The 14704-nt window shown below is 39.2% G+C and overlaps 1 protein-coding gene across 4 annotated transcripts in view; it reads right to left on the bottom strand.

Annotated features, from left to right (window-relative positions):
• Positions 1 to 4129: 4129 nt before the first annotated feature.
• LOC136876353 (triple QxxK/R motif-containing protein) overlaps positions 4130 to 14704 on the bottom strand; it is a 97537-nt gene continuing 86962 nt past the window's right edge. For all 4 annotated transcript variants that reach the window (XM_068228386.1, XM_067150228.2, XM_067150227.2 and 1 more), the window contains exon 4: positions 4130 to 4831. In XM_068228386.1, coding sequence (XP_068084487.1) covers positions 4742 to 4831 — 90 coding nt within the window. In that variant the 3' untranslated portion in view covers positions 4130 to 4741. The remainder of the gene's footprint in view (positions 4832 to 14704) is intronic.

Here is a 14704-nt window from a genome sequence, read left to right on the forward strand (position 1 = left end):
CCTCTACTGATGAGGAAAATCCCCTCAGTATCTTGCAATATTTTTTTCTTGTTAGTGAGAGTTGCATAATACACATGTTGCACGACACGGTTTCTTCGCACGCATACTTGTTATGTATGTTTGAGGCTTTTCCAGTGAAATGGTGTCACAAAAACAGATTAGCAATACCAATATAGTATCAATATTGGATGATACAGACAAAAAGGTGTCAAATTTTAGTGTATGTGATTCTGAAGTTGAAAATTCTTTCTCAAGCTCATCTAAGAGCAACAACCACACAAGTGACACTGGCAGTGACAGAATGGATCTGACATATGTAATAACAGTCTCGGAACTATGACTATTATTCCCACTCGTAATATTGATGGAGGGCCAATTTTGCCATCATACTTTGATACAGAAATACACCCTATAGAATGAAAATGAAAATGAAAATCCACAGCCTGTTTCCAGTCATTCAACTGGGTCAGGAGTGGAATGAATGAAGCCCCCGTCTAGTGACGAGGATAGGAAATGTGCCAGCTGCGGAAGCCTCTCGCATTCCTCTGGGACAATGATTAATGAATGATTAATGAAATGAAATGATATTGGAGAGTGTTGCTGGAATGAAAGATGACAGGGAAAACCGGAGTACCCGGAGAAAAACCTCCACTTTGTCCAGCATAAATCTCACATCGAGTGACCGGGATTTGAACCACGGTATCCAGCAGTGAGAGGCCGAGACGCTGCCGCCTGAGCCACGGAGGCTTATACCCAATAGAATATTTATTTATATTATTTGTGCAGAGCGTGAGTTCAGCTTCTGTGAGTATTCTTGGACTAAATTTTCCACTTTTTGATGAACAAAGACACAAAATGAAACTAAAATGTTATTGAAAGTAGCTTTATGTACATATATTTCATAACATTACCGAGCGGAGTAGCCACGCTACGGCTCTGCATTTGGGAGACGTGAGTTCGATAGCCACCGTTGGCTTTCCTGAGAATGATTTTCCACAATTTCCCATTTTTACTTCCCAGCAAATGCCAGTACAGCGCCTATTTGTAGGCCAGAGCCATTTCTTTCCAGTTACTTACCCAATGTCATTCATCATCGTTCATTTCATCTTCATTATCTCCTCAACTGTGGCTAACATCAGGAAGGGCATCCGGCCATATAAACATGCAATATAAATATTCCTCTCACCTCATCCCTGACCCTGTTTCAGGAAATGGGACTAATGGGTAGACATACAGAGGACTAAAGTGTACTTAGAGTTAACCACTGCAGGTCATATCGTCGAGTGTGTCTTGTGTCATTCTTCCAGTGAAAAAAAAATGATAATACTAAATGCCACCATAATCCTCTATTTGTAACTAGTTCTGCCACCTTGTTTAATTCTATATCCGTTATCTTTAAATCATTAGAAACTGAGTCCAACCATCATTGTCTAGGTCTCCCTCTATTTTTCTTACCCTCTGTGACCAACTATTTTATTTTCCTGGGTAACCTATCCTCCTCTATTCACCTCATATGACCCCACCACCAAAGCTGGTTTATGCATACAGCTTCATCAACTGAGTTAATTCCTAACTTAACCTTTATCTTCTCATTCCAAATACCCTCCTGCCATTGTTCCAATCTGTTTGTACCAGCGATATCATTCTTGCTACTTTCATATCTGTTACTTCTAACTTATGAATAAGACATCCTGAGTCCACCCAGGTTTCACTCCTGTAAAGCAAAGTTGGTCTAAAAATAGATATTCAAGATTTTACAATTAATGGTTGTCATATAGCCTCAAGTAGCATCAGTAGACTTTTGAAGTGACACCATCTACCAACTAGCTCTGAAGTCAAGAACTCTGAAATGATTCTGAAATGATTTTGTATAGTATAGATAAGATTGAAGCTTAGCAATTGACTTGAGTTTACTTTGCTGGGTGGTCATCAAAAATGTCACTATAATCCCTTACATTGAGACATGGAGAGCGAAGGATTTTCTTAAATTTTAAATATCAGGAACTCATCCAGAATCCAGCTAGTTATCTTGGCAGTAAGAGGCTGGCTCTGGCTCTCTATTTCAAAACTCCACCAAGACAACTTCTTTTGGCAAATTTCAGTTAATGAACCAACAGAATTAATCTTTTTAAAAGACATGATGATTTGAGGTTGGGGGAGGGCATGTGTACTTGGTTATGCCATAACTTCAACAGTTTATGACGTGTTAACTGAAACTAATCAGGTGCGTGATTAGCTCAGTGACTTACTTGCTGGCTTTCCAGAAGGCTGAGGTTCGAATCCTGGTCGATCATGTGTCAAAATTTTCATCTCAAGAATCATGTGGCATCAGGAAAGGCAACCAGTTTTAAACCCCTAGCCAAACCGAAAAAATGAGCTAGGGAGGCACCAGCAACTCTAAAAATAAGTGGGACAAGCTAATGAAAGTTTAATTGAAACTAATCACTATTAGTTATTTGCTTTAATCTGTAGTCTGATGGTAATGGAAGAACATATTCATACTAATAATATGGTTATTTTTCTACAACATCCCTAGCACATTTAATTCAAATAACCTCATAAATATTCTTACATACACTCACAAACATATATCCACAAAATTCTATAAGATGAAAGTAGAAAACTGTGACATTCACATGTCTCTAATATTTTAGAAGCAAATAAAATTGTATCCCAGTTCTATTAGTTCAAATTACTGAAAGTAAAATCTAAATCTTAATTCAAGTCACATGCTGAGTCTGGTAAAAAAAATTATGATCATAAGAAACTTCATTCTGTTCTACACTGTACAAAATGTAGATATGACTATCAACCAGTCAGTTCTCCTAGGTGCTTGTATGGTTAGATTTAGGCCTTTTACCTTTCTTTCTCTCTCTTTTTCACAATTTGCTTCACGTCACACCGACAGACACATGTCTTACAGCGAGAATGGGATAGAAGTGGGAAGGTAGTAATCGTAGCCTTAATTAAGATACAGACCCAATTTTTGCCTGGTGTGAAAATAGGAAACCATGGAAAACCATTTTCAGGGCTTCCAACAGTGTATCATATCCACTGATGCTGATTCGTAACATCAGACGGACTTAAGAGTGGTGGTGGCATGATTGAGTTGTAGTACGAGGTAATACATTTCCATTATTAGTTCTTCAACTGAGAAGAACTGTCACATATCTCTAGGAGTACAGCAAACCTAATATTGCAATCAAAGAGAAATGAAAAATGAAAATTCTGCAGAACACTTCTGGCTTCTTTGCTCTGCACAGTACAAATTTCATATGTAGTCACCTAGTTTTGAGCCCAGGTAGAGTCAGTAACAGCTCGGATTAAAACCCAACGTATGATTTATCACCATGCATGCTCTCATAGCATGTTTATATGTAGTCGAGGATTCCTAGGTGACATCATAAATTCTCTTGAAATTTAGCACACAGTGATGCAGCTACATCTTTGTGAGTGAAAGCCAAAGAGGCGCATAGAACAAAGAGCATTAAAAAAAATTCTGTAAAATAGAATTAACAGTGGTTTTTTTTCTAGTGTCTTTACGTTGCACCGACATAGATAGGTCTTATAGCGACGATAGGATAGGATAGGCCTAGGAGTTGGAAGGAAGCAGCTGTGGCCTTAATTAAGGTTCAGCCCCAGCATTTGCCTGGTTTGAAAATGGGAAACCACAGAAAACCATCTTCACGGCTGCCGACAGTGAGATTTGAACCCTCTATCTCCCACATGCAAGCTCACAGCCGCCCGTCCCTAACCGCATGGCAATTAACAGTGTGCTCTTTGTTCTATGCGTCTGTTTACAAGAGAAACTGATGGGATCTCTGAAGTGTTGGCTTGGCTTTCACTCACAAAGATGTAGCTGCATCACTGTGTGCTAAATTTCAAGAGAATTTATGATGTCACCTAGGAATGCTTTTCCATGGCTTTCTATTTACACACCAGGCAAATGTTGGGGCTATATCTTAATTAAGGCCACGGTTACTTCCTTCCCACCTCTACCCCATCCTCGCCATGAAACCTGTCTCTGTGGGTGTGACGTAAATTTTGTAAATTAAAGAAAAAAAAAGGAAAAAAAAGAAAGGTAAAAGGCCTAAATCTAACCATACAAGCACCAAGGAGAACTCACTGGTCGATGGTCATATCTACATTTTGTACAGTATAGAATAGAATGAAGTTCTTATGATCATCAATAATAAGTTGTGACTTTTCAAAATAATTCTAACAATATAAGCATATTGTTACAAAGCAGTTTAGTTAGCCGGTGTGTAGACTATTTGACAAAAGTTCTGAAACTGACTGCAAATAAGTCATCTAAATTTTTGCTAATTTGTAACATCAGAAAAACTTAATTTTTAGTTAAGAGTGGTGGTGGCATGATGAACTTGTAGTAAGAGGTAATACATTGTCATTATTAGCCCCTTATTTAATTTGAGTTACAATATTAAAAGAGAAATTATGTTCAGCATTCTCTTCAAAATGCCAACAGAAAAGGGTGAACATATCCCTAACAAAACTAGTATTATTTCTAAATCATAGCTGACAATAAATGGCATAAAGCAATCCCCATAAGCCATAATGATATTTTCTGATAACAATCTAATATTGTTAGGATTAATTATATTGACTCATTAAATTTAAATTATGCAATTATTACAGTATTAATAAACAAACTTAAGTTATATTATCCTTCACTGTGCAACCTGATGTTTGAGTCTTGTCCTGCTTAGTAGCTTATCCAATTTCATTTTGTAGATTCAGTCAAGAGAGCATAAAAAATGCAGTAAACACAAATACATACTGCTAGGAAGGCAGCAACCAGAGTAACTATATCCTGCAAGAAAGAAGAGAGAAAATTCTTGAAACATAATACAGGTACATCTGCTTTATCTATCAGAAATAAAATGCTGGTGTGGACTATCACTGACATCAGGTCAAGTTTGTAAATACACAAGCAATAATGGAAATTGCAACACAATGAAGGCATGGGTCATTTGTGTTGATACTAGAGATGCCAGTTAGGTACATATACCATATCGGTTTCAGGCCAATCAAACTATTCATACAGTCCTCCCTACTTGAATAGTCATGGACGAACAACCTCCTGTATGTAAAACCCAGTGTCATAGAAACACAGAGAACACAAGCAGAGAGTTTACACCATCTGGAAGTCTACATCAGTGTGACGTCAGTACTGAGTCGAAGGCTGAATCATGAGGCGACACTGAGTTCAGTCTGTGAATAGCATAGGCGGCAGATAGTCATATTGGAGAGTGATGAATTTCTACGGTGCTGACACAGTGAAGATTACCAATGTAAGATGGAACTGTTATAGTTACGAATAACCATCTGGAAGTCTGACCATCACTGGCTGTATACAGGGAAAAGTTGTCATGTACAGAGTTAATCCCTGCACTTCCTTTCGGCATCCTCAGAAATGAACCCATTTGCATCATTTGACGTGTAGCAGTCGCGTGCGGTCTTTTGGTGCATTAATCAAACTACGAGCTAAGTTCGCAATAGTGCAATGTCTTGCTTATATTCATATATTAGATATTCCCTTTGGAATATAAGCTGGCACAATATATACACTGTTAGAAACTAGAGGCATGTAAGTTACTGTTGGTAAACAATATAGTCTGTATTTCTGTGTGAAATTGGGATTGTTGAATAACAGTTTATTTTCATCAGTATTCAATATTTCCTTTGTAATTCTAACAGTATTCCAGAAAAAAAAGATGCTTTTCTGTGTTTTACTATCACACTATCTCTAAAATGGATCAAGTAGTGAAAGCAAATGTGAAACAAGTCAGAGGAAAATGTATGCCTGAGATACATAAAAGTGAATAAACTGCCTGAACAGTTCGTCCTATTAAATTATGGAGCAGAGCAGGTGTACTTAAAATTTGATTTGCCAGAAAAAAAAGTTAATATGAATTTTCTTTGTAACTCTAATAATTTCCAAGAAAGAATGCTTTCCTGTATTTTGGCATATACTTTTAAGGATTGGAGTGTCCTTACTTTGAATGAATAAAATAAGCCACAAAATAGCAGAAGTTGCACTATTTACTTGAGAACAGTTACAAATATCCGTGTGCGATTCACGCCGCCCATTCATGCTCTCGCATTTTTCTTCACTTTTCACAGTAAATATGTCTTATTTTAAATGCCTCTGATTGGCAAGGAACATGAACAGATTAAACAAATGACAAAACAAAAACACACTCTGTCATCCATCACGGCATGAAGGGTCAATGCAAGATACTGCACTAATAATATAATAAAATGCAGGTCGCTTTTTCCTCTCGCTCAGTCACAGTCTTCCTGATTCTTAACATTCTCCAAGTTGTTATGACAAATTTTAGCAATATGTCTTGGAAACATACTGTTCTCTAGGGAACCGTTTTACACAATATCTACACACAGACCAATAATCCCATATTGTATATTCCAATAATAAAACATTAATAAATTTTCTTGGAATTTGTACTTATTCAGATACGTATTTAAAAGTAACGCTTTTAATATTGCGTTAATATTGCTGTCATGTTGGTTTTCTGTCCAATGGCAGATCCGTAAAGCCTTTCGGAAAACCATAGCCTTTCTGGGGTAAAAAAAAGGCAGGTGGAGAGTGAGTGTCTGCCATTATAGTGAAAACTGCGCAACTTGACTGTGGCTGGCAGTAGGGAAGGAAGCCTGCCATTACAATAAAAGCTCTCTAAACTGGTTTTCACATGAAAAACGATGTATTGTGACCTCTCAGTCATATTTCTGGGGTAACGCTTTGAGCTATGCGATTTAATAAAATCTTACTCACCACATGTACACTATTTTACTTAGATTCCCAGCCAAGAGTTTGACCAAGACGGATACATATAGAGAGAGTAAGACCTCCAAGTAGAGCAAGCCAACACCCTGAACACTGCCACCAAGCAAGGCCCATATGGGCCACCAGTAACAGCTGCAAGCACCCAGCAGTCCCTGAGAAAATCAATACTCTAGCATCCCGCCAGCCAATCAAAAGGCAGGACCCAGTAAACCAAGAAGAAAGCTATTTGTCTTAACAGCTTGGTATTCTGAGTTCGTGGCTTGTCAGTGACACCAATCACTTAAAAACACTCACCCTGTCATGACCCAGGTAACAGGTTCTTACATAAAGCCAAGTCCACTATGAGTTTGACTTTCCAGTGTGTCAAAAACATACATACATCCCCCACCTTCCCCCTCCCAACAATCTAAAACCATGACCATGGACAAATCACAGTGAATCGAGTAACCATGACCCCAGTTCTGGTGACTGATTTAATACATCCTCCGAGTTAGCCTATATGATGGAAGTTTTGTCACAATGTAATGCAATGTTAAGCAGGCTTCCCTCATTGTCCACTAATTCCCCCATTCCCAGACCAAATTCAAATTCCCCCCCCCCCCCCATCTACCACCTCAGCCCAATTCTTACCAGAAAGTGAAGATCCTAAAATCAATTAACCAGAAACCAATGATGAATAAAATAATTCTTTCGGGTACTTTAGGAGCCAACCACTTCCCAGAACAGACATCATCACAGTTTTCCTTCTCCCCTCATATACCAACGCTACTCTCTGAGAACATAGAATTTCACTCTTCAATACTCTTCTCCCTTTAAAAGACATTGCCATCATTGAAGAAACCATCTAATCCTAATCACCACAACCAATAAGAAAACAATGCACCCAATAATTAAGGCCTTGAGCTGAACATTCCAATTCATTTAAACCTACTATCCTAATGATGACAGCATTCCCTACCTCATCACAGCCAAGACAGTCCTACCCACACAAACATAAGTAACCACAACAAAGACCATACAGACTGCAAAATCCACAGCAAACCCTCCCTCAGAAACTGACAACTCTGCTATCAATCACCAAGTTAAAAACACACAGACAAACACTCCACCCCAGGAAACTACAGGAATTCAGACCTCAGTATTAATGAACACTAAACAAACACAAACCTTAGAGCCTAGCAAGGCACCAAAATCACAACTCAAAAAAAAAAAAAAAAAAAAAAAAAAAAAAAACACCACACACACACACACACACACACACACACGCACGCGCGCACACACACACACACACACACACACACAACCCCCCCCCTCCTCTCAACCAAGGTGTGAGGTGGAGGCTGTCAATACAGTCTCCTCACCGACACCACAACAATCCACATGATCGCCCACAGAGCCGACGGCTGGTAGGAAGGGCAAATGCTCTAACTTCAGACCTAAAGCGAAACAAAACAAAGCTCAATGAAAGCTTGCAGTCCAGTGCTACAACTGTCAGCAACCACACCACTCAGTGTCCAGCTGTTCCCATCTTCAGAGATCCAACAGATGTGACAAAAACCATCACCACACTACCTCCAAAGTGCCCAAACAGAACATAATTTATGTGCCAACTGTAAAGGTGACCACGCAGGCTCTTTCCCCCGATGCCCTTTCATAAAAGCGGCAATCAAGAAACACCAGGCAAACATAAAACACAGTAAACAAAATACACACGAAATACCAAGACTCCTAGACCTAAAATCTAGCCCACCAAGCCAACCACCACTACCAGACTCAATGAAACTGGCTCTGCAACTAATCACAACACTCATCATGACTCACTGGAACTAAGCAACAACCAAAGCGAGCACAACTGAATTCATGCCAAAAACTATAAATAACTCAAATAATTCTATTAAAAGATATTAGCAACAAACTGGACTTAAGACAGTTAAACAACACAGGTGGCCATCTTGAAAATTCTTGGTGACCACTCCAGATCATGGCAACTGTAGTGGTTAAACTGGAAATTCTGACCCACACCTACTCGAGGGTCCCTAGAAACCCCCTACAAACACAAACAACACTGGTACGGTGAAAGGGTAGCAATAAAACAACCAAATCACAAACACACAGTTAAGCAACATCGGGTGTGGTCACCCATGATGGGTGAACATCACACTCCTCCTCAGACACACTACGGAGCATAGTAAGAGAGTTTTCCTAACACTATAAACAACAGCAACACCTTCATCATAAGTCCGAAGAACGAAAAGCAAGGAAATACATGGGCACAATTCATTTCCTAGGAAGCCATGGTTAAGCGCCAAAACTTTGAGGCTAACAGAGGAAAGGAAACAGCTAAAAAGAAACTATTATGAAACTGATGAATATTTACAAATGCATGCATCACTACCTCGGAAAATTCAAAAGCAGTGCAGACTTGATAAGGCAAACCAGATTCATGAATTCTGTGAAGAGACTCAACTGCATAAGCAGCACTGTCAACCTCGTGATCTCTGTATGAAGGTAAAGAAAATTACCCGCAACTTCAAGCCCCGTTCATGGGTTGTAGAAGATGAGGATTGTACCCTCATTGGAGAGAAACAACTAGCCATTGAAAGGTGGAAAAGATACTGTGAAAATCTATATGCAGATGTGACTACCAGGAATGTTTGCAATAAGTGCATCCCTAATCAATCTAACTCCGAACCAGAGCCTTCAATACTGAGGAGAGAAGTAGAAGATGTAATTAAACACCTGAAGAATCATAAAGCATCAGGAAGTGATGGCATCACTGGGAAAATAAATAAGCAAGTGGGAGAAGAAGGAGTACGTTTAATGCACTTCATCTGTAACAAGATATGGGACAGTGGTGTATGGCTACAAGACTGGCTCATTTCTATCTTTATTTCACTTCACAAAAAGGGATCAACAAGGAACTTCGGGAATTATCAAACCATCTCACTAATATCACATGGCAAGTAAAATATTATTGCATATCATAAATGAACATCTGAAACCTTTCATTAGGTATCAGCTCCCATCAGAACAGGCTGGCTTTGTCAAGGGAAGAGGAACTCGAGAACAGATTCTGGTTGAAAAGGCACATGAATTCAACCTTCCTTGGTTTCTGTGCTTCATTTACTACCAAAAGGCCTTTGATTGTGTTTTGTGGCCGAAGTTGTGATGTGTTCTAGAGGAAATGGGAATTCCATCTCATCTCATTTCACTTATAAAAGGCTTATACGATAACAACTTGGCCAAAGTCAGGGTTGATGGTAATCTATCATCAAGTTTCAAAGTGTCCAAAGGTGTGAGACAAGGATGCATCTTATCACCTCAATTATTTAACATCTATGGTGAATATATCATGAGGCATGCCCTCAACAGTTGGGAAGAAGTATTTTCCATTGGTGAGAAGAGAATTAATAACCTCCATTTTGCAGACGACACCATACTTGTAGCCAGCAGTGTACAGGAGCTTGTCGAGATAATGGATCGTGTACAACAGGAAAGTCACAATCTTGACATGGAAATTAATTGGAGCAAGACAAAACTAATGATTGTCAACAAAGGTGCAGAGATTCAGCTGCCACAGCACCTGAACAATCTCCAAAGAGTCTGTCAGTTTCCTTATCTTGGTTCAATAATAAAGGATAGAAGTAGCTGTGAAAAAGAAATCAAACGTCGCATCATTCTAGGACGTACATCTATGGCAAAATTAAAGAAGATCTGGCAAGATAGAGCAATATCTATGAATACGAAGAAAAGATTAGTCCATTCACTTGTGTTCTCGATATTCCTGTATGGAAGCGAAACTTGGACCATAAAAGCTAAACAGGAACCGAAACAACGCCTTTGAAACGTGGTGTTGGAGAAGGATGTTGCGAATACCGTGGACAGCCAGGCAAATAAATGATTCTGTCATCTGGGAAATTGGAATACTAGAAAGTCTATGCCAAGTTGTGTACCAGATAATCCTCCAATTCTTTGGTCACATTATGAGAAGAGAGGATGACAACCTGGAAATATTAATTGTCCAAGGAAAAGTTTCCGGCACAAGGACACAAGGACGGGTCACAAAAAGATGGGCTGATCAAGTAAGAGAGAACATGGAATTACCATGGAGAGTTACTGTCCAGAAAAAACAAGTGCATACAGAATGGTATCAGTTTATAAAAGAAACAACAAAGTCCTTGGGTCACGATACTCAGTCATGAGTGGAACGACTGGAGAGAGAGTTTTGAATAGCTGGAAAGATTATACTTACAGACCTTGAAATATGAATTTCATTTCTTGCAATAACAAAATATGCTGCAGGTAGAATACCAACTGTGTCACTATCTCACAACTGTCAAATTGGATGTGCTTACTACTCTTTTCAATTTAAGTCACACCAAACAACTCTGTGGTGCAGGCTGGACTGAAGTCGGCAACAGAATAATTACAAATCACTTCAAGCTTCATTAGAGGAGCACTTAGATGCACCAGAAACACAAAGGACCCAATCTTTCGTCTGCCCCCCAGCGTAACGACATGAGAGGGGGGGAACAATGGTTACAGGAGGAGACTTCACCTAGAACTGTGTATACAAGGTAGAATGTAGAATTCTGTAACGAAGCATAGGTACATCAGCTACTTATTTTATAGTCAGGATACACCTAAGTAGAGTTGTAATGTAGCTATTTTATCAGTTGGTATCTTGCTTGCTTCACTATCGTGAAATCCTTGCGTAGTATACAGAATTTTTGTTCTTGTTTTTGTAAATTCACAGAATACAATCTACCACAAGTTCAACCCCTCATCCACGTCACAGGAGATGGGCAATGGCATGAAGTAGGGGACCACCTGTACAGGCGAAGTACAGTGGGAATTATATGCCCCATTACTGCTCCGGTAGCTGTGAAGGTCTACAGGAACAGATCTGAAAACTGATGGCTAACTGGGCTCTAGCAAAGAAGCCATGTTAAGCATAGCTTGCCAAGGGTGGATTAAGTGTGCTTTCAAGATAATTATGAGCCTCAGATTGAAGAACTCAAGACGACAACAGCTAGGTGTGTATGAGGGCTTACAGCCCGATACTGACAAATAAACTGAAGAGAGAACTGATATGATGGGAAAGAGGAAAATTCTCACCATGGGGATGAGTGAAACACAATAGAAGGCAACACGAATAAGACACCTCCAGCTAGACTATAGGCTATATTGGTCTGGAAATAAAATGGTGTCAAGAAATGGAGTAGACTTTATACTTGTATGCAGATTGAATTTGTCAGTGATAGAATGATTAAAATGTCAGTAAATTGCAATGAGGACAAATATCATATAATTCAGGTCTATGCTACACAATCAGCATGTTCAAATAAAGAAAAAAAAGCTTTCCTGATTAACTTGGAGGAAATATGGATTGTGAAACTTTGATAGTAATGGGAGATTTTAACATTCAGGTTGGATTAGACTGAGCTATGAATCCTCCCTGGGTCCTCATGGAATGGGGAGTAGGAGAGCACAGAGTGAGCATCTTCTAGATCTGTGTACAATATGGTTGTGAGTAACGCTTGGTTCAATAAAAGGGACTCGCACAAGATCACAAGATCACAAGATATAGCTGGGATGGTAAATATGGAACAGTGATCGATCACATACTCACCAACAAAGAAGTTTAGAAGGCTGTAAGGAATGTCAAAGTAATTCCTAGTGAAAATCTGGATGGAGACCACAGGCTGTTTGTTTCAGATACCACAACAAAGAGAAGACCTCCTACAGTCCACAACAAAAGAACAACAAAATTAAAAAGTTGGAGACTTTAAAAAAAAGGGTTGAAGGAAATGTTTCATGAGAATATTCAGATGATGTTACCAAAAGAAGATCTGAGATCTGCAAACGAGGAATGGAAGAACCTGAGGAGAGCACTGGTGAAGACATCAGAGAGAGAGTATGTGAATGACAAAGCCAAATATGAAAATCCAAAGAAACAGCATGGTGGAATGAGGATGTAAAATTTGCTGCCAAAGCTAGAAATGGTTCAAGAAGTGCTTTGTACCATGCCAGGGTGCAAGAAAATCCAAGTGAAATTGAGGATAAACTATCATTTTACAGAGAAAAAAATATTTCAGGTGTAAAGAATAGTTTAGAAACAGAAATGTAAAGAAGATTTTGCAAACAGAATGAGGCAAGACAAACACAAGAAGCTCCTGTCATCATCAGCGGCTGATACTTGTATCTGAGTATTCATATTTCTTTCACGTTTCTTCCAATCCTTGAATTCAGGGATGCTGATGGCTAAGGAGACCAATCCTGGCATGAAACATATGACCACATTGGTTGCAAGGTTCAGCCTGGTGTTGTTTATGCCTCTGACGTTTTTCTGCTTCCTGTCTATGATGTTCACGTTCAAATTGTGCAACAGCGGCTGCAGTAGTTGTGCACAGTGAGTGTAGTCCTCTGCAATGATGTACCAAGTACTTGGAATAATGTCAGTGCTCCTGAAGGTCTTTTTCATCTGATATTTATAGCACTTCAGACGGGAACCATGGGGCCTCCTGCCTGTACTGATTTCACAGAATTTTTCAAGGAAGTCTGTCATCTTTCATGTATTGGACATGTCCAATCCATCTGAGTTGGTGACCTAAGATGGTGGCCTCTATACTGTTCACCTTTGCCCTCTCTAGAACTGTTGTGTCTGGAATGTAATCATCCCATTTGATGTTAATATATCTGGGCTTCTTCATATCATGGCAATATAGAGTCCAGGTTTCACATCCACAGAGCAGGGTGGAGATGACAACTGCTCGAAACACGATCAATTTTGTATATATTCTTAGATCTTTATTCAGGAAGACCCGATGTGTAAGACATCTGAAAGCTATATGGGCAGCACATATTCTGTTCTCCACGTCTTTCTTTGCCAAGCAATTACTAGAGAGAATATTTCCTAAATAGAGGAAATGACCTACTTGCCCTAGAGGCATATTGGAGATGGAATTACTGAAATCTGGAAAGGCAGTTCCAGGAGCTGGCTTTGTATCTTTGTTTTAGGAATGTTGATGGTCAGGCTTGTTCATATGTCCTAGTGAAACAGTTAACTGACATTTGCAGCTCCTCAGGTATATGATCTGGAGAAGCATTATCATCTACATATTGCAGTTCAGTTAAATGGGTGAGGCTAGCAAGTCTATCTGATCAGAGTCTGGCCTGATAGAATAGCCCTCCAACAAGCATACACTTCAGTTCCATACCTGTGCTGTTCTCAGATGATGTCTCATACAGCATTGCTGCCAGGTACAGGTAAAAAGTGTTGGTGCAAGTACACAGTCTTGCTTAAGCCCATTATGGAAAATTCTTCTCAAATTTCATTTTGGTACACAACATTTGTCCAAGCATATTATCATGGAGTGCCTGTATCAATCCAACAAAGTGTTCTGGGCAGCTGAATTACCTTAGAAAAATCCACATTGCTTCTCTAGGCACTGTATCGAAGGCCTTTTCCAGATCTTAGAAAATAAAAAGCCTTTCTGTGTTCTCTGACCACTTTTATCAAAAGCACAATTGAAAAGTAATGGAGAGAGTCCATCCCCTTGCAGACTCTAGTGTTTATTTGAAATTTGTGACTAACTTCAAATCAATCAATCAATCAATCAATCAATCAATCAATCAATCAATCAATCAATCAATCAATCAATCAATCAATCAATCAATACTGATCTGCATTTAGGGCAGTCGCCCAGGTGGCAGATTCCCGATCTGTTGTTTTCCTAGCCTTTTCTTAAATGATTTCAATGACATTGGATATTTATTGAACACTCCCTTGGTAAGTTATTCCAATTCCTAACTCCCCGTCCTATAAAAGAATATTTACCCCAATTTGTCCTCTTGAATTCCAACTTTATCTTCATA

The sequence above is a fragment of the Anabrus simplex genome, chromosome 6 (assembly GCF_040414725.1).
Source record: "Anabrus simplex isolate iqAnaSimp1 chromosome 6, ASM4041472v1, whole genome shotgun sequence".
NCBI lineage: Eukaryota > Metazoa > Arthropoda > Insecta > Orthoptera > Tettigoniidae > Anabrus > Anabrus simplex.